Source organism: Arachis hypogaea, chromosome 12, assembly GCF_003086295.3.
Source record: "Arachis hypogaea cultivar Tifrunner chromosome 12, arahy.Tifrunner.gnm2.J5K5, whole genome shotgun sequence".
In the NCBI taxonomy this organism is placed as follows: domain Eukaryota; kingdom Viridiplantae; phylum Streptophyta; class Magnoliopsida; order Fabales; family Fabaceae; genus Arachis; species Arachis hypogaea.
This window is the reverse complement of record NC_092047.1, coordinates 9,221,852-9,243,082: the sequence shown is the minus strand read 5'-3', so window position 1 is coordinate 9,243,082 and position 21,231 is coordinate 9,221,852. Positions and strand designations below refer to the sequence as shown.

At 29.6% G+C, this 21,231-nt stretch overlaps 2 protein-coding genes across 15 annotated transcripts; both read right to left on the bottom strand.

The window, feature by feature from the left end:
- Nucleotides 1–1,349: 1,349 nt before the first annotated feature.
- LOC112726726 (UPF0481 protein At3g47200) lies at nt 1,350–7,274 on the bottom strand. 14 transcript variants are annotated; one of them, XR_011869015.1, is made up of 4 exons: nt 7,079–7,274; nt 6,769–6,859; nt 2,349–3,345; nt 1,350–1,812 (listed from the first exon to the last, which is right to left on the bottom strand). XR_011869015.1 is itself a non-coding variant. In XM_072210159.1 (4 exons), the coding sequence occupies exon 3, from the start codon at nt 5,388–5,390 to the stop codon at nt 3,927–3,929; it is 1,464 nt and encodes a 487-aa protein (XP_072066260.1). In that variant the 5' UTR covers nt 5,391–5,401; nt 6,769–6,859; nt 7,079–7,263; the 3' UTR covers nt 1,350–1,812; nt 2,349–3,926. The 14 variants fall into 14 exon arrangements, 12 of the variants coding, with proteins under 12 accessions (XP_072066260.1, XP_025632011.1, XP_072066263.1 ...); XM_072210159.1 differs by having other exon boundaries at nt 2,349–5,401; nt 7,079–7,263; XM_025776226.3 differs by having other exon boundaries at nt 2,349–5,407; nt 7,079–7,262.
- Nucleotides 7,275–16,315: 9,041 nt separating this feature from the next.
- Nucleotides 16,316–18,212, bottom strand: LOC112726724 (hydroquinone glucosyltransferase). The gene has a single exon (XM_025776225.2). It carries the CDS (start codon nt 17,890–17,892, stop codon nt 16,378–16,380), a length of 1,515 nt encoding a protein of 504 aa, XP_025632010.1. The 5' UTR covers nt 17,893–18,212; the 3' UTR covers nt 16,316–16,377.
- Nucleotides 18,213–21,231: the final 3,019 nt, after the last annotated feature.

The following is a 21,231-nucleotide window of genomic DNA, read 5'->3' as shown; positions in this document are numbered from 1 at the left end:
GTTTTAAAATGTTTCTTAAATCCTTTAGTCAAATTTTTTGCTTTTTGTATAGGTGACTGTGAAGCTGTTAATATTTTTTTGAAATTAGATGCCTAAAGTATGATAACTACAATGTATAGTGGTGTTGCTTACAAGTCTTTTATTCAAGCATGCTATTTGCTCGTGTATTATTACCCTCGGAATATGACATAATATAGTGGTGTTGCTTACAAGTCTTTTATTCAGACATATTGTTTGCTCGTGTATTATCAACCTTGGAATATGACATAATATTCTTCTCAAATTTGAAGTTTATTGTTTAGTTTCAAGAGCTGCCAACTTTGGGTTGTAGTTAATTATGTTCAGATCATATGACAAATAATTATTTATTTCTTTTTTATTTTCGTAGTCTTGATCTAAAGTTGGTCCTCTTTACTAAAGGTGCGGACTTGTATTCAAAGATTAGATTAGGGTGCGCCAAAACAAATTTAAATCTTATCTGATTTTAAGTAGTTATGAAATTAATGACACATTCAATCAAGTTTTAAATAAAAGACACATCCATCACAGACACAGCCAAAAAAGTTTGAAACACAAGACACAACTATTAAGGACACATCTAAACATTAAAGCCAAAAAAGTTTGAAACACAAGACACAACTATTAAGGACACATCTAAACATTAAAGGCATATCCAAACATTAATCGGTTAAAATAAAACAAGTGTTTAACAAATGTAAAAAGACATATCAATGTCTTAATAGAGGAGACACATTCACACTTAAAAAAATTTTACAAGAGTCTCAATAGAGACACACACTAATAAGTCCAACAAGAAAAAAAAATCGGGTCATAACCAAAGAAAGTCCACAAGTCTTGACAAGTAATTTTGAAGTTCTAAACAGAGGATGCCTCCATTAAAAAGACATTTAAATAAGTTTTAAACAAAAGACACATCCATTAAAAACTCTTTCAACAGAAGACACATTCATTAAAGACACATCTAAACAATATTTAAACAAAAAACTCTTTCAACAGAAGACACATTCATTAAAGACACATCTAAACAATATTTAAACAGAAGACATATCTATTAAAAACACATCTAAAAATTAACCGGCTAAATAAAACAAGTGTTCAACAAAAGCACATCTGAATAAGCACTCCTTAACATATAAAAAGAATTAGATATGTACATCGGGTATGATTCTGTAAGTTCTAAAGACAAAGTTCCACATGTTTAATTAAGAACTTGTAACATTTTGAATCTTTGAATTAATTATTATAAAAAAATTTACAGTATTATTCTGTAACTTTATTTGTTACTAAATTCAAAGTACATCAAACAAAGCAAACACCATTGAGGTTAATTAAAAACAAAAATATAAATGTCATAAAATTATTTTTAAAAAAAAAATTAAATTAATACAAAAAATACATAAATGATTGTCTTCATTTTTAACAACTTCTCCTTATATGCTAATTAATCAAACAAAACATCTTAAAAAATTATAATAGAATAATTTAACTAAAAATAATGGCTCTACCAAACTAGTACCATTTCTACCTAAATGAATTCAAAGGACACAAGGGAATGTTATGACATTCTACTTCTCGTTTCAAAGAACATAAGTTGGCTTTCAACAAATTTTTTGAGCATCTCATCATTTGTAAGATCAAGTGAGACAAGAGTCCTATCAAAGAATTCTCTATACTGCACAATTTTTTGTTTCTTCTTCGTCTATGCATCTCCCAAAAAATTGGAACAAGCTTCTCTTAGGAATTTATGTCAAGCACCATGTGATCAATCATTTACAAGTTCTTACTTTGCCCCTAAATCAACAACAGAAGAAATTCACCATGGTTATAAACAAAGACTAGCCATTCATGACTAATTCAACATCTCATCATAAGCATATAGAACGTATAAGCATACTCTGCAAGTGGATCAATTAGGTAGATATTAGCAATAAAGCTTTCCAAAACAAATAACATGAACCTTAATTCAAATTGACACATCCCAATAGTCTAAACTAAGCTGCTAAATACTTGTCATGATTCATGGTAGTCATTACTTCCCCTTGAATGGTGATATCAATTATCGATTCTCTTGAATCAATGACCCCAATATACACTACACTAAAAACTTATGCACCAAATAATAAAGCCTCATTTTTTTTGTTATTATCTGAATTCTAAATGCAAATGCTACTACACAATTCTAAGTTCTAACACCTAGATAATGACAGATTTTAGCTTGTAACTAGCTTTTGTGTTTACCAATTAAGAGTATGGACTATGAAAATAGAAAAGTCTACATATGTGGTGATCAATTTGAATAATACCCAAAAATCTTCCAAAGAACTTACCCGAGGCAATGTAACCATATGATCCAGCAACCTTGGACATGTCACCAGCACCAGCACCAGCACCTCCCTCGCCAGCCTCACGCTGCAAGATCTTATTAAGCCCAAAATCCGCATCATGAGGCCTAAACTCATGATCAAGCAATATGTTATTGCTCTTCACATCCTTATGAACTATAGCAGGCACACAATTGATCTAAAAATCATCTTGATGGAAAAGTTTAAAAATTAGTTATAGTTATTTTTATTGTTCGTTATACATCAATCCTTCATAGACATCTACATACATCTAGGTTTGTGTGTCCTTAAGATCCATATATCATTACACGCACAAATTAACTTGTTTATCCTTCACCTAAAGAAGGAAATTAAAAAATATATATATAAAAATATGTTTACTGTGTAACTTATTAAGTTGGTGTCGTGAATATAACTACTTTCTATTTGCAGATCCACTTCTTTTCAAGGTAGATTAATGAAGCATAATCTTGATTCAGAAGTTGTGGGTGCTCATATATCAATTCTCCTAAAATTACATAAAATTAGCATTCACAAAATCAAAAATCTTGTATGAAAGTGAAACCCTGTGACATGCACCTAAGATAAAGCAGGAACAATCTCTGTTTATCACAATCATGAATTACCACTAACCTATGAACGCGACGACGGCGGCGGAGGAGGGACACCCTGCGGGACGCGTCTCGGAGGCGAGGTTGGGAGTGTCGCTGGCAATGGCTGTGCAGGGCGAACAGCAGCGGCGCTTGCTAGTGCTTCGACGATGCAGGGAGACTTCCACCGCGGATGGATGCGTCTTCAAAGGGAGGCCGACGGCGACATACAGGGGGCGGCGGCGCTGGGGCGACTGCGAGGAGCAACTCGCGAGGATCGCTGGCTGGCGTTCCGGCGGCGTTGACTACCGTTGACGGCAGCGACCGTCGACGATTCCACTGAAGAGGGTTTGCGCGACGGTGAGCTTGAAGGTGGGAGTTGGGGGATATAGCTGCACGGTAAAATAATTGGAAAATTAGGTTTACAATAGTAAAGGAGTGACATTAGGATTATCCCAGATTAATTGATGTGGCTTTATAAATAAAATGGACTTTGGGTTCAGCCCAATAAAAATTGGCAAGAGTGACTATTCACTCGATAATAAGTCTAGAAATTTTTACAAATATATAACGCAATTAATAATAACATAGGCATAATTATGTATGGTACAATTTATTAAGAGAAAGGATAGGAAGCTAATGGTCTAAGCATATAATGTATATAATGGATATTTAAGAAGTATTAGAGATATGACTATTAGTGTTACATTGTTCTGTCAGGTTATGTTTTTAGAATGAGTGGTTAGAGTTTTATATTCGAAAAGTCAAAAGTTCGATCCTTGATGAACCCAAAATCAGTGTATGCTTAGATCATTCGCTCCTAGCACTACCCAAACTATTAATCTACCTACTTATAAATCGTACTAATATTCAGATAGATACAACTAATTAAGGATAATTTATTAAAGTAACTTGCATTGTGGCTTACACAAGATTTATTCATACATAGATAGATCATTAACGTGAAGATTAGTCAAGTAACTAACAAAGGGAATCCACGAAGAACACGATAGAAGTTGAAAATGGCGAATATAAAGACAGCAATGCCAACAAAGGTAGAGCTACATCTCCAAAGATCACGAAAGTAAACCCTCCTGAGTGTCCCCATTGTCCACTTCCAATTGCTGTTATAATGTTCATTCAATTCACCCATTAACTTATGGTAACATGTCTTATTCGTCACAACATGCATGCAAAGACTATTAACCAAAGTTGCTACTTCATTATCACTTCCAAGTTCATGCACAATAGCCTCCTTCTCAACCAGCAACTCTGCATCATCTTTGGTGTGAATCAGAGAATCCACCAAGGAAACATAGTTGCATATGTAAGGCTCCTCAGGGTAGTGGCACTGCTCGAACACAATCAGGTTCCGAAGAACACATTCGGTTCTGTGGTCTATTCTCAACTCCGGGAACTGAATTCGAGCCTTGAAGAACTTAGACCATGGAAATGGACAGCAGCCAAAGCAGAGTAGGTAGCCGTAGAAGGGCCTCGTCTCGAACCTGATGTCGAGAAGGCTTCTGTGTCGAACCTTCTCGAAGCTTACCCCGGCCTGGTTCAACTTGCTTGCTGTTCTTATGAAACAGCAATCTTGATGAAGATCCTTCTTCTTCTTCTTCTTATTGTTATTATTATTATTAGGGTTTTGGTTATTATCATCTTCCAAATACTTCAGATCCTTCGGGTTGGGAACGTAAGCGCGCCGGATCAGATCAGTGAAATGCAGAATCTGGTGGCGGTCGAGGTTTTTGGAATTCTCTGTTAGTTCGGAACAAGGGTCCCACGATCGAAAGTACTTTTTCGCGAGATCAAGAAAGGTTGCGTGTTTCTTGAAATCGACAGCAATCGTTTTATAGAGCCTCTCAAGAACATACATTGGGATTTGATTCTCGAGAAGTAACAGATCCTTCTGAATGCTTTTGCTGAGACACGGTCGAGTTGTTATGTAATAATCTTCTTTGTTTATGTGACTCTTGCACTTGCAGTGGTAGTCATCCTCTTCTCTCAAGAACAGCTCCATGATGAAAACAGAGTCCAACCACATCATCTCTACAAACCTGTCGTTGTTGTTGAAAGAGTCGGGTAGTTGTGATTTTTGGTAACAAGATCTTATGTTTTTCTCTTCTGATTTGAGGAAGGCTTTGTATTCTTCTAGAAGATGATCTTTCTCGAGGAAGACTAGGTGGTCGCGAAAGGAAACGAAGTAGCGGGTTTTGAGTTCTTGCATGTCCTTGAATTGTTTTCTGTCATGGTGAAGAGGACCAATGGAGATCAAGAGAGGAGTATAGGCTTCTCTTTTCACAGTGAAGAGACTCTTAGGAACCTTGTAGATGAATGGACGAGAAGCAGGACATTGTAAAGGATCAAACTTTTCTGATGTGATCTCAATAATTCTGTGCTCCAGTTCCGTACCATTCCCTACACAACATGCCATTTTCTTTTGCTCTGCTACTACCTCAACATGCCAAATTTACCATCAAAAGCATATTCTATTCATAATTAACATTTTAATTGCAATTGAGTTTTTTAAAAGGAGTTAGAATTATCACTAATTATATAATTATTTGATTCAATCTAACACTAATTCAGTGATTCAACAATTTCACTGTATTCATGTATACATACATTTTTGTTTTCTTTTAAATTAAAAAAAAATAGAAGATAAATTTCTCTTCTAAAATAATGATAAAACAATTGACCTCTTCTTCTATATATGCATATAGTTAGAGATGAGAGGGAAGGAAATAGAAGTAAGAGAAGACTTTTGCTAACAAATAGAAGTGCAAAACACATAGCTGACTGTCACAACTTAGAAGGCTGGCGGTAGGGGTGCACAAGACCCGGTCCGGCCCGAAGACCTGGACCGGGCCCAATGACTTCGGGGCTAATTTAGCCCGATTTTGTTATGACCCGGTCAGATCCGAGGTTTCAATAGATGGTCCCGGTTATTTATTAAATCGGATTCGGGCCAAGCCTCGGGTCACCCGGTCCCGACCCGTTGGACCCGTATAGTTGTTTGTTACTTAATATTTTGTTGTTATTGGTTGGTATGACACTATAAATTAATATTATTATGTTAATCTTGTGTTGGTTGTTAACTTTGTTTTAATTGTCTTTTGAACTTTGAATGTTTAATGTGTAATTGATATAATTATTATTATGAAACTTTAAATTATTATTGTTAGATTCTAAATTATTATTACGTGAATGTTGTAATGTTATGGAATAATTATTTTCCAAAATTTAGAAGTTCAAAAGATGTAGAATCTAATTTTTTGTGATGTCGTGATAAAGTTGATCAAGACCCGGGCTTCACCCGGTCTAGACCCGGCTTAAGTGTGGCCCGAAAGTAACACGATTCATCGGGTTTAGGGTCGGGTAAGGATCTCATAAATAGACCCGGTCACTATTTAGGGTCGGGTTCGGGTCACAGCGAACCCAGCTTCACCCGGCCCCATGTGCACCCCTAACTGACGGCTCCAACTGGACTGCTTAAACCACAACACGCAAGATCTAATATAATAAATTAATAATACATAATACGTAGTTATAATTAACCTCATATTATCCTCTATATATATATATCTTAGATACAGTTAATTTTGTATAAAATTGATAGTTAAAAATTGTTAAATAATAATTTAGTTAAATCTATTAAATTATTTAACGATTTTTAACTATTAATTTTATATGAAATTAACTATACCCGAATTTTTACTTCAATATATTCACATGACAAAAAAAAAAAGTAAACAAGTACACATATATTATACTGCTAACTATGACTCCAAGCTAAGAAAATAATGAACAACCTGATGAAAGCTAATTTGGTTTGGTCAACAAGCTAAGCAAATTCTCAGTCGCACGTTGCTACTTCTATCTCAAGCTCTCTCAGCTTAATTTCTGCTTTGTACAAGGACCACATATAAGAAGAATATGTCTTATTGTCTTATACAAGTAGTGTGCTATTATATATTTTAAATGAAACATAGAAAATAACATATATTAAGAAATGAAATAAAAAAGTGGCAGTATTTAGATCGATGAGAAGAACGAAGCAGAATAATCAAATGCAAAAAAAGAAAAAAATCGCATAAAGCAAAAATAAAGAAAGGATATTACCCTTTATATATAGGAAGAGGGGTGAGTGTCCTCCAAGAGCAAGAGTTGCCTACATGATAATTTTGCTCCACGGAGAGAATAATAATTGAAGTAAAAGGAAGAATTTTGTATGTGCTTTTTAGTTGAGCGAGGTTGCCACTATATTTATATATATATACACCCGTTTTGTTATATTTAACTAAGCCCTAATAATTAGCTTACAATAGCACCTTAATACTCTGATCTACTACTATACAAGATATTTATCTATATGTATGGAGTGTGTTCATATATATTATATTTTATAATTATAAAGGGCTCATCAAATTCTTAATAATGTAGACCTTATTCGTTAGCTATAATGCAGATAGAGGCTAAAAAATTTTGATATGGGAGTAAAATAAGTGATATATTTTAACATGGTAATTTTTGGTGTTTTTTAAAATTATGGGAGTACACAAATCGGACCCTCCGATTTGTGTTTAAAAAGTGAAAAAAATTCAGAGTACACAAATCGGAGGGTTCGATTTGTGTTAAAACAATTTGAAAAAATTCAGAGTACATAAATCGGACCATGCGAGTTGTTTGATTTTAAAATTTTGCTTAAGAAATCGCATGGTCCGACTTGTGGTTGAGCAAATATGAATTTCCGAAACTAGAAAACGGACCCTCCGAATTGTTTGTTGTTATCAATTTTTTCATGAAATGGAATATACAACGCAACTCAGACCTTCCGAGTTGTTCCACTTACCCCACATGGCTGTAAAGCACCTGTATTCTCCATGTTCGAGTTCAACACTACTTTTACTTTCATAATCAAATTAAAAAACCGCAGATAGACAGCATTGATCAATAAAATTTATGACCAGAACCTACTAATATGACCCACAGGTGCAAAAATAAATAAAATGGGGACAATGAGGTCACAAAGAAACGCAATAGCCATGAGGTCATATACTACCAACAATGCGTTTAAATCTACGAAGAACGGACTATTTTTCATTTTTGGTGTCTGCGTATCCTACATATTTTGAATACATCACTATATTTGTTTGATACGTATTTTTTCTGCGTCTAATCATATTTTAATAAAAAATAAAATAAAATAAATACGTTTGGACATATTTAAATATCATCACGTGTTAATATATTTAATTTTATTTTTAATATATATTTTTTTTGAGATGAGTTTAAAAATAATATTATTATTAAGAATTCAAACAAAAAAAATTTAAATACTTTATATCATAAAAACAAGTTATTAAAAATAATTAAAAAATTAATTTATATTTTAATACCAATAAAATATTAAAATATTATTACAATTTATCTAAAAAATATTTTATATTTTACATATATACCGTATCTCTGTATCTTATAAAAATTTTAAATTCGCGTGTCTACGTATTTCATATCGTATCGTGTCCTGTATTTACACCAGTGTCCGTGTATTATAGATTTAAATTTATTATGATAAGAATATATCAAAAACCAATTATTAAATTAGTTATTTATATAAAATATATATTAAAAATAAATTAAATAATACATACAGTGACAAAATAAAGAGGTCTAAAGTGAGCACATGATTAGGGGTGTTCGCGGATCGGATATGGCCGAAAATTCGATCCGATCCGCACAATTTTCATCTGATCGGATCGGATATGATATCTGCACTTTTTGGTGCCAGATCCGATCCGATCCGATCCGCAAATGTGCGAATCGGATCGGATCGGATATCGGATATATCCGCATAATTAAACATTCTCTTTTTAATCATATTTCTATGTAAACAAATTCAATAAAAATATTTCTTTTATACTTTTAAACTTATTTATTCCTAAAATATTTTTAATCAAACTCTTTCTAAATAATAAAAATAAAACAATACAATATATGAATAATAATTACTAACTAAAACATACAAACAAAGGCTAATTTTTTTTATATTGTTTAAATATATGTGTAATACATTGTTATTGGAAGATTTGGTGTTTTTTTTTATATGGTGTTTTATTCAAATCGGACGGTCCGATTTGTTTGAAGAAAAAAATAAACTACAAATCGGAGGGTCTGATTTATTTGAAGAAAAAATAAAATAAAAATCGGACGGTCCGATTTCAACATTAAAATTTTTTTTATTTTCGAAATTACAAATTGAACCGTCCGATTTCTGATTGTTGGTTTAAAAAATGAAACAAATCGGAGGGTCCGAATTGTTTAAACCATACCAGCGTAAAACTCATCTCTTCTCACATCATTGTGAGATACACTCCTCTCTCTCACATGAAAAAGAAAAAGCGACAAACAAGTAAATATAATACCAAACATATATATTTATTTATTTTTAATTATTATTGTACGGATCTGCGGATCCGCGGATCGGATACGCGGATGTAGAACAGATATCCGCGATCCGATCCGATCAATTTGCGGATCGGATCGTATCCGCAATTTTTTGGATCGGATGTGGATATTTACCGCGGATCTACGGATACGATCCGATCCATGAATACCCCTACACATTATCCTTCCATTTTTTCAAAAAATTATTATTATATAATATGTATATACCACTGATTAACTATCTGTTAATATATTAAACATAAGAAATTATAGGTAAATAGTTCAATATATATATATATATATATATAGTAATAGCAAGTAGTTTTTTAAAAAGAAAATAGTATAAATGTATTATATATGAATATGTAATAAGTTTGTAATAAATATAAGCCAAAATAAAAATAATAAGTTAGTTTATTTAAATATTAAGATGGCCTAAACAAAATAAAATTGTAATTTTTTTCAATAAAATTTCATTCTTTCATAGGTTTCGATAGGCTCCCAACAGCAACAATTGAATGAACGTTTTAACTATGAAAATTATTTAAACAAAGTTTTAAAAGAAGATAAAAGATTTATTTTTGGTAGATTATATGATTATATATATTGAAAATAAAATTACTTCAAATTTTTGATAACTAATGATTTTAACTTCATAAAATATTAGGAACAAATCTAAAAGTATTAAAATCTTAAAATATATTGTTGAATATTAATTTTTATATAATATAATTATTAACTTTACATAATACTATAGATTTTATTTTTGTTAAATTTTTAATTATATTATATTTTAATTTGTTTAATTTTGCATTTAATTTGGTTTCTTGTAAAAATTTTTGTTCTGTCATTCGACTGACACATGTATTTATACATAAATATATAATAATTAATTTAATGATTGATTTTTGGTACACACATAATATTTATATTTTAAATAATATAAGCAACTTTAAACTGTAATTGTTACGTTATTATACAAGTAAATCTTTAATTAAAACCTCGTCATATTAAAAAAATAGGAATAATTTATAAGCATAAAAAATTAATGATCAAGTATTTGTATATATTTATACAATTTAATTATAAATATATAAATATAAAAATATCCTGTATTTTAATAAGTAATTAATTAATAACTAATGTTTAGTCTTTATGTAATATGATTGTATTTAAGCAATGTATTTTGGTCGTAATTTTATACAAAGTAGTACAACTTTAGTATTTTACATTTAAAAACCTCAATTTTTCTTCTATAAGCAGTGTGTCTGAACATATAGAGCATTGAAATTAATATGCCTTTTAAGAATGTGTCCTAGGTGGGTGGGTTTGGTTCATTAATTGATTCCACATACATGCTGGTGACCACAAGTATAAAAAACACGTTTTGTTTCTGAATCAAGATTTCAAGCTATAGAAATTAATGGTTGTACGTACAGTTATGCTGCAAAAACTTAGTATTCTTCTCAGATCCAGTAAAAACAGCTATTACAATTTACATACACTCCTGTCCTCTTGTACATTTTTTTTAGTAAACTATTATTTTTATCCATAAAAATTAAAAATATATATCTACCCATCTAACATACAAATTATTATTTATACTCATAAAAAATGGCTTTTGCAAATAAAATTATCCAAACTCTAAAAAATTAAATAAAATTCTTAAATTATTCTTCTCTCCACCACTACTATCATCGTCTCCCTCTTCCCCCTTTTTCTCAATGTTCTTAGCGATCTAATTCCAATATCGACCACATCGCCGCTCAATACCACCGTCTCACCCTCTTCTTCAACCGCCACTCTAACCCCTTCGCCGCACACTCCCCCATCGGTGTCGGTCGGGACTCAACAGCACCAGCACCACTATGACCAGCATAATCATCTAATGTAAGCTCAGCCTCTGTTTATATCGAAGAGAAACCCTAGATCTAAAGACGCTGCGAGCAGCGTGAGCGATCCGTTGGGATGGATAAACCGTCACTACCGTTAACTTCATCATCCTTGCCATCTTCCATCACCGTCAAGCTTAACTGTCTGGCTTCGGAATTCAACACCCTAACAGAATCCATAGAGCGCGTGAAGAGACTTTTGCATTACGCATCTTTGTTTTCACCATTCGATGATTCAGATCGGGTTCCAGAGAACTGGATTAAATTTTTTCTGCACACACACGTTCAAAGGCTGCGAATTTTTCAAAAGTTGATCGAAAATTGGTGTCTGAAAATGACCCAGTGGAGTCCTTCTTCAATTCCATTCAAGTTGTGAAGGAATCGCTGTCCTTTTTAGAAGTGGGTATTCAGAAAGTTGCAAAGAATCTTTAGCATTGCTTCTTGTCAAGGCACAAGAATAAGGACACGAAAGGTGTTTGTTTGATTTTCCAAGTGAAGCAAGGTGGTGACTTTCAGATCTACGATGTGAAGAAGAAGAGATGGTTGTCAATGAAGGTTCCCTTGAAAGCTTTTTTGGGTATTTTCTCACAGAACTCAGTGAGTGGTAATGAAAATGTGAATACGAATGGTGATGAGGTGGATAAGAAGGGTAATGGATCTTCTTCTTGTACCAATTGCTTGAAGTTTGCAATGACTTAGTCTTTGTTAGTTAATAATTTCCTTAAAATTTTTCCAACTCCTTTCAATGCTGGTAGGAAAGAAGGGGAGGGGTTGAAGTTTCAGAAGAGGTAGAAGGTGAGGGAGAAGCGGAGCCTGAGGTTGAGATCGGAGTCAAAGAGCTGAGGTGGAGGGAGGAGGAAGAGTGGTGATGGTAATGACAGTAGTAATGATGGTGATTGGAGAGAGAGAGAGAGAAAAAAAAGAGAGAGGGAAGAGACGAAGGTTGTAGTAGTGAAGAAAATAGTAGTTTGAGAATTTTATGTAAATTTTTTGGATTTGGATAATTTTATTTGTAAAAATTATTTTTTAGGGAGTACAAATGATAATTTTCATCTTCTATTAGTAGATATATCAGTGTTTTCAATTTTTATAGATAGAAATAATAATTTTTTCTTTTTGAAATTGAAGTCAAAAGATTAACATCAAATTCGTAAAAATTAATAATTATAAATTAAATAACTATTATTTTATTTCATATATGTAAAAAATATATATATACATAAAAATTAATTATAAAATTAATTATTATATATTTATATATAAATATATGTAATGCTTAATTTTTTTAATATATATTTTATATTTTAATATATATTATATATGAATGATTAATTTTAAAAAAAATAAATAAATAATATTTAATAAATTTTAAATATTTTATTTTTTATTTTAAATATTTTATTTTTTATTTTTAAAAATAAATTAGATAATTTAAATATTATAATAAAAAAATACTATAAAACTCACCTTATATATATATTCAAATATGTTAGGTTATATATTTAATATATACGCACTGAAATAGAAACATGTCTAATAATTGGAGAGATCCATATAATAAAGGTGGATATTATAATAAAGATGATAAAAATATCTTTTTATAAAAATATTTTGGTTAAAAGTGTGGTTTAATAAAAGGTGAGAAAATGAGAAATGATGGGAGGAGGAAGAAAATATTTTGTCCTCGGGGAGAAAAATTATCACTGATCAGAGGTCTTCTTTTTTAATAATGGTGGAGGCCCAGAGGCTCGGAACTCAAGGCTCATGACTCATTCATGAGTTTGTCCCTTTCTGTTTAGCCATCGGTCCCACGTCATCATGCATTATCAATATGCATATAGGACGTATAGCTAGGTCCGTAGGTGTACATAACAGATCCAAAAAATTTTAAGAATGGAGCAAAAATATATATTTTAAAATATTTTTTTAACATTGTTAATTATACTAAAAATATAATAAATATATAAAAATTAAAAAAAATTAATGAATATTTTTATTCTTAAAATATTTTAATTTAATTTTAATATATTATTAAATTAAAAATTTTATTATTTATTTAATTATATATTATAATTAAAAAAATTATATTTTATATTCATCACGTAAATAATTATTTAAAATATAAATATAATTAAATTATTATATAAAAATATATACATATTTTAATATATTAAAATTAATTTCTATGTTTTTAAATAATTATTCTACTACTTATTATAATTTTTAAATATTAATTACCTCTCATTCAATTAAGAAACTTATTTGTTATAATATTTATGACAAAATATTTTTTAATTTAAAATAGTTGTTACAAGTAAGATTATTTAAGAGATAAAAATAAAAAATTTTATATAATATTAAAATAAAAAATATTAATTAATAGATAGATACTATTTTTTTTATCTTAACTAATTTTTGAAGACAAAATAAGATACTGATAATTTTACTTATATTTAGAAAACTAAAATTTTATTTGGTAATTAACTAGTTGATTAGTTCTAAAAATTATATTATTACTGTTTATTAATTTTTTATTGAGTTAGTTTATTTACTTATTTTTAATTTTAATATTAAATTAAATTTAACAAAATAAATATGATTAAAGATTAAATTTAATAAAAAATTATTTTTAACATGAATTTTAAAATAAAATTTTATAAATTTTTGTAGGACAAAAATATAATTACACTAGAACAAATATATTGATTCATATAATATTATTATTATTTTTTTTATTTAGTGGGGACAAGTACTCCCTTCTCATGAGCCTCGGTCCGTCCCTGTGTACATCAATATATGACTCTTTTTGTTTTATGTTTAATTATTCTCTTAGTCTTTATAATTTTGTAAAATTTTTAATTAAATTTTTATATATTTTTTTAATTTAGTTATTATACTAATTTTTTTAATTAATTTCTTTTTATCAGTAATTGATTTAATTATATAGATCCAACTAAAAAAAATTAATATAAAAACTCAAATAAAAAAAATATAAAAACCCAATTAAATATATATATATATATATATATATATATATATAATTTTGTAAAATTATAAAAACTAATAGAATAATTAAATTTTTATTTTATTAACCTACCGTGGAAGCATATGCAGTTATACACTATGCTAATAATTAACCTAACAATCCATAAATAAGATTATCCAACTAATTAGCTTTGGTTAGATAAGCTATCTTTACCTTTTATTAATTTGGATCCTCTAAAGTTTATATTTTCATTTTATATGATAAAGTGAGATTTTTCACTATTAAATACTTTCTTTTTCATTGTTGTCAAACTCTAGAGTTAACTCATAAACTTGTACAAATTTACGAATTTAGATATGGAGTCGAATTGACTCGGGCATAGACTATATTTTGAGTAAATTCGGCTAGACTCGGTCAAACTCGGACAAACTCGTGAATCTAGGACCAAGTTAGCGAGTTTGTGTTTTTCTTTATTTTTACTCAAAAAAACGTCATTTTGAAACTAAAAAAAAGTATTAGGGTTACGATAACACTCCCAAAGAATGAAAGAAAACTCATTCACAACTCACTCATCTGCGTCGTTTCTCTCAAGTCTCACTTTCTCTAAGTTCTGCCGCAGTTGCTGTTCCCCGTCGAGTTGCCGTTGTTCGCCTGCGTCTGCTACCTCTGCTCTGATTTGCGCAATTATCTTTGTGAATTTTACCTATGTTGCCCTCTGCTTTATATTTCTTCACATCTCCACTATCTGCAACTCCATTATCGTGCTATCACCGTTCACGAGTTCGACTACTTCTCCTACAGTCCTATCTCTGTTATGGTTTGCACCGTCGTGAAATCCATGACTATTGGTTGCCGTCGTTTTGTGTTGCTGCTGCACCCTCACCACCGCTGCCTGCTGCACCCTTGTCTTCGATCTGCTGTTGCTGGGACTTTGCCCCTTCTTTTCTTCTGTATTCTCTATTTTTTGTATACTTTTTGTCCTTTCTTTGAGCCTTTGCTTTTTGATTTAGTTTTTTTTTTCTCTTTAAATTTTATTGCTTCTAATTTTAGCCTATTACTTATCGTTTATGTTAGATGGCCAGATGGTTCATCCATTCATGGCTGATTAGTAATTAATTATTTTGATTAGAGTTAATTTGATTATTTGATATTATTCAATGTTCAATTAAAGATTTAGTATTACAGATTTAGAATTTTTAATTTTGTGTGTTTTATGTTGTATTTGTATAAGAATAATTATAGAGGATTTGAATGTGTATTTTAAAGTATTTATTATAGTGTATACTATTATTTTAATTTATTATGTGCTTTAAGATTGATATTATTAATTTTAAAGGGTTAGAATTGAGTAAATATACATTATGTATACTATATATATATATAAACTTCATAATAGGTGAACTCGTATGAGTCTACGAGTTAACTCGCGAGTAGAGTTTATGTCAGCTCCACAAGTCTCTCTCATATTTTCTCTTGATTCTATCTATGAAATAAATGGTCATAAATCATACTTTATTTTCTAAAATAAAATTCAAAATTTAAAAAATATAAAATCTATCTTTTTCATTTGGAAATTTTTATATAATATAAAATATAAATTTCGGCCTTGAGTAGTAATAGCATTATCCATTCTGCAAACTAGGTAACAAAATTGTTAGGCGACTTCAATGTAAATCTTCAAAGTATCTAAGTTTTTAGTGAAATTGTTTTGCTTTAATTTGAAGAACGCAACATCCTTTTATTTTTCAAAGTATTTTTTAGTCTATCAGATTAAAAACTAATTCAATTCATTATGAATTTAAATTTTATTTAAAAATTTGTTATTGACCAATAAATTATTATATGTATAAAATAAAATTTGAATTTCTAACCATACTTATTTAAGCAGATGAATAAATTGATCATTCGACGATAAATCCAATTAGTTCATACATCCATGTTGTTACTACTAATTAATTTGTAAAGCACTGTTATTAGACAAAATATTTTCATAAGTAGTAAAAAAATAATAATAATAAGGATTCCAAACTTTGGTTGTGTTGACAAGTTACATGCATTATTCATTTATAGAATAATATTACACTACATAAATGTCATTAAACAATTTTCCATTTCTGTTTAAGAGTAGAGAATGCCTTAGTAGATGAACCATTTTGAGTGAGTGCAGCAGCAGCAGCATCACTCAAGTGTTTGATTCTCTTTCTCATTTCCAAACCTTCTTCATTCTCCTCCATCATTCTCTTTATAACTCTTGCAATTTCCTCTCTTTTCACTATCCCATCTTCATCATTATCAACAACCTTCTCTGGCATGAGTGCCACCTTAAGCACCTCTTTGAGCAACACTGCATTCATTCTCTGCTCAGCAAACAATGGCCATGCAATCATGGGAACACCATGGACAACACTCTCTAGAATTGAGTTCCAACCACAATGACTCAAGAAAGCACTTGTGGATCCATGACCAAGGATCTCAACTTGTGGGGCCCATGATGGAACCACCAAGCCTTCTCCTTTGGTTCTGTCTACAAAACCTGATGGTAAATGGTGTAATGGATCCTCTTTTTGTTCATTAAGATAAGCACCTCCACCATATTCATTTGGAGCTCTCACAACCCACAAGAACTTGTGTCCACTCATTTCCAACCCAAATGCAATCTCATTGAGTTGCTCTTGAGAAAGTGTTCCACCACTTCCAAAAGATATATACAACACTGATCTCGGTGGCTGATTATCCAACCATCTTAAACACTCTAACCTGTTTACATCATTACTTGTCTCACTTTGAATGATTGGTCCAATTGGGTAAACAAAAGGAGGAACTTTATCAGTGTTTCTATCATTGGCTTCTCTTTGTTGTTGTTGTTGTTGTTGTATGGCTGCAATGGCTTCTGATTCCAAATGTGTGAAGGTGTTCACTATGGCACCATCAACCAGAGAGTGTGTTCTGCATACATTGAGGAATGATTTGTAGACTTCACTTGATCTCTCATAAAGAACTGGGTCAGGGAGATCCTTGATCTGAAAAGGGACAACACAACCTGGGAAATTCACAGTTTCTGTTAAGGACATAGTATTATTAGTAGTAGAGAAAACGGTTTCATCAAGATATGGAAGATAAAGACAGAATGATAGAAGTGAAGCCCCAGAGGCAAAGAAAACATAGGTTAAGAGATTGAATTCCTTGGCAAGATCAAGAACATCGGTTGCAAAGATGCTGAAGACAAGAGCAACTATGTGATGAGTAGTGGAACTCATGAATGAGGTAAGTTGTTGATGGATGAATGGAAGAGAATGCTTCACTGCAAAGCGTATTTGAGTTGAAGTTTGAGACTTCACAGGAAGGTCTTCAACGTTGACTTGGGGAAGAACAGTGAAGGTTATGTTTGGTGGGAGATCAGAGTTGTTAAGAATGGAATTCATGGAAGAAGAAGAAGAAGAAGAAGAAGAAGAAGAAAGTGTTGGAACTATGAACTTCACATTTAACTCATCATCATCATGAACAAGCATCTTTGCAAACTCAACAAGTGGAATCAAATGGCTGAGACCAGGGGAAGGAACCATCACTATGCATGGATGTTTCTTTTCCATCTTTTCCATCATGGGAATCATAATAATAAAGATCAGAGAAGTTTTAATTAATTTGTTTCCAAGTGAAATTGCTAGCTACTTGCAACAAATTAAATAATGAAGCATTGTCCTTATATTTTTACAACCTTTCAATATAACATAACAGTTAGAAGAACCGTTGCTATATACAAAGGATTCATTCCTTCTTCCATAGTTCCATGTAAAGACATAATTATTAAAGTGCAGACTGCAGATACCACACACAAAATATGGCTCTACCGCTTTGTCTAAAGCCATTGTTGTTTTGCAAAGATAAAATCAAATTAGAGCAATTACACATAAGTAATAAAATTTATTTATTTATTTATTTTAACGCTTATCTAATAAAAAATATTTTTATATTAAATTTTAAATTTTAATAATATAAAAATAAAATATTGCCTAATATTATCAAAAAAGTATTGGCCTCTAATATTTTTCAGAGAAATACATGTAAAAAAAATATTTAAAAATTATTTAGAGTTGTGATTAGGAATTTTAACTTATCTTCTAATTATGTTCTTATTAATATTTAAATGAGTAAAAATTTAAATATATATTATTTTTTAAGAATGTTAAAAAATAAAAAATCAAAATTTTTCATTAAAAATTAAGAAAATAATTTAAAAAATAAACTAAAACTTTTAATTATTTTTTAATTACCTAATACAATATTGTTAATAATTTAACTATTATTTTCGTATAAAGATATCTTTATACATGAGTAGTCACTGTTATTAACTAAATACCACTTTAAAATTAGAGCAAAGGGCAACCCTCAACAAATAAAATAAAGAAAAAATTATAGAAAATTATTAGTTTCGACATCAACCGATTTTAAATTTTAGAATTTATAATTTAAAATGCATGGTTAAAAAATTATGATTTAAAATATAAAATAAATATAACCAACTTAGGTTGGTTTAGTAGTTTAGGTTAGTCGAGTGGTCAGCTCACTCCTCAGACCTTTAAATAGAGCTCAGATTCGCGACACATTAGTTTTTGACCTATAAGATTGCGAGATATTGTAGACAACCAAAAAATATAAAATAAATAAAATAATTTAAAAAATTAGTTAATATTGACCGAAAAGAGTTCGTTAACTATTATTACTCTAAAATAAAATAAACTATCACGTAGATTTTTAAAAAAATAATTTTTTTAAAAAAACATATTAGTATTTCTTTTTCTCTATAAATTTATCTCACAATTCTTTTCAACATATACTTATCTTATTAATCTTTAATTAATTAATTTATAAACAATATTCATCATTAGAAATGATATACGTGTGTGTGTTTATTTTTTTCATGAGGTGCATGGGTAACACGTTACAATCAAGATGCCATCCCTACCTTACATACAGCCACAGATATATAAACTGGAATAAAAATAATCAAATTAAAACAACATAAAAAGCCAGAATATACAGCATCATCAGTGTACTCATCAAATCGTGGGACCTAATGATTTGGAATTGAAGGGACCATTTTCTCCAATAATTATAGGTGATGATAAACTTGAAACAACTTGCACTATTAATAAGCCTATCTAAAACCGAGCTTTATTTAATGTGCATTTGGTCCTTCAAGGTTGAAACTTGAAACAATAGTGTGTTCCATCCAAGTTTAAGATTTTTATTTAATTTGTATAAAAGTTTGGGTTTAACCATCTTTAGGGTATAAGATAAGGTTATTGTTAATAATTTTTTTTTATTTTAATAAAAACACAAGATATATAATGAAATTTTAAATTTAATTTTTTTATAATTTTTTAATTAAAATCTTTGTTAAAACTTTTTGTATATTAGGAACAGATTTTTTTTCTAGAAATACACTTTTTGTCTCTCAGTCATAAAATCATTTTTAAAAAAATTTAAATTAATAATGAAAAAAATATAAATAATTATATTTTTAAATATTTTTTAAATTTTTTGATGATCGAAGTTTGAATAATATACCTTAAAATTATTTTTCTAAAATATTTAAACTAATAAAAAAATACATAAATGATAATATTTTATATGAAAATGCAAACACATATTAATTATATTTGTATTTTTAGTTTTTGGTATTAAAAAACTCATGTTAATAACACTTATAAATAAACAAATCACATAAATACAACATTATTTTTCTATGTACAAGCATCTAATAAAAAGGTTTGTCGTTTCCCTTTTAATGGCGATGACCGATGAAGGGAGGCCCATTAGTCCATTACTACTGTCATCTTACCCTAGAGAAACTATATCTGTTTTTTTTTTTGGATGATCTTAGTGAATGTGACCCCTTTCTTTTCGGAGAGAAAGCAATAAATAAAAATATTAAAAATATAATTATTTATGTATTTTTTATTAATTTAAAATTTTGAAAAAAATAACATAATAATATAATATCAAAATTTTTATAATTTAAAATCTAAATTTAGATTATTATTGAAAAGAAAATTAATATTTTTTTTTGGTAGTCAAAAGAAAATTAATATAAGATCATAAGAAAAACTAAAAAAAAAAAGAGTTCACAGAAAAACAAAAAACGCTAGGGTGCCTCCTCCTATCTTTCACTGTTGAAATCTCAACGAGATATAAGCTAAGGCCCCACGGCTATTGACAGGCGTATTCAATACAAGGACCCATTCCATATAAACACAGCACTACAAAAAAATAAAAAAAAAAAAATTATCGCATACGGTGATATTTGTTAAATTCTGGCCAGCATGTAACCAGAAAAGAAAAGTGAGTCATTGGATGAAATCTCACATCAATCTCACACCATTAAAATCATCATTGATAGCTATTTGATAGTTACAAATTACAAAAGTTGCTGGCCCCCTAGCATTCATCTTTATTAAAATATCTGATGATAATATATTTACTATCAAATTTAAGGACAAAATAAATTTGACGGTGATGGTATAAATTTTACTGATAATTATTTATTAATGAATTTTTTTTGTTCGTCATTAATTACTCGTAAATTTAGTGGCGGATATAAATTTTTATATGGTGAAATTTTTAAGTTTATTACTGTCGGATTAATCTCTAGTAAATCCGACGATAACTTAAATTTTAAATTTAAAAAATAAATTTGAATAGTAACGCTTCTTTAGATGATAACATTTTTTTTGTAATCTTAACACTTAAATAATAACACTAAATCATACTTGTATTCTAATATAAAAAAGAAAAGACAGAACTTCTATTTTATTTATCTTCAACCAAACAAAGTTTTATTTTTCTCATTAACTCACTCTCTATTAAGTAATAGTATGAACTATATACAGGAGGGTTAAAATAAAGCATCATGAATATATATTTTTAATTTATTTTTTTTGTTCTATATC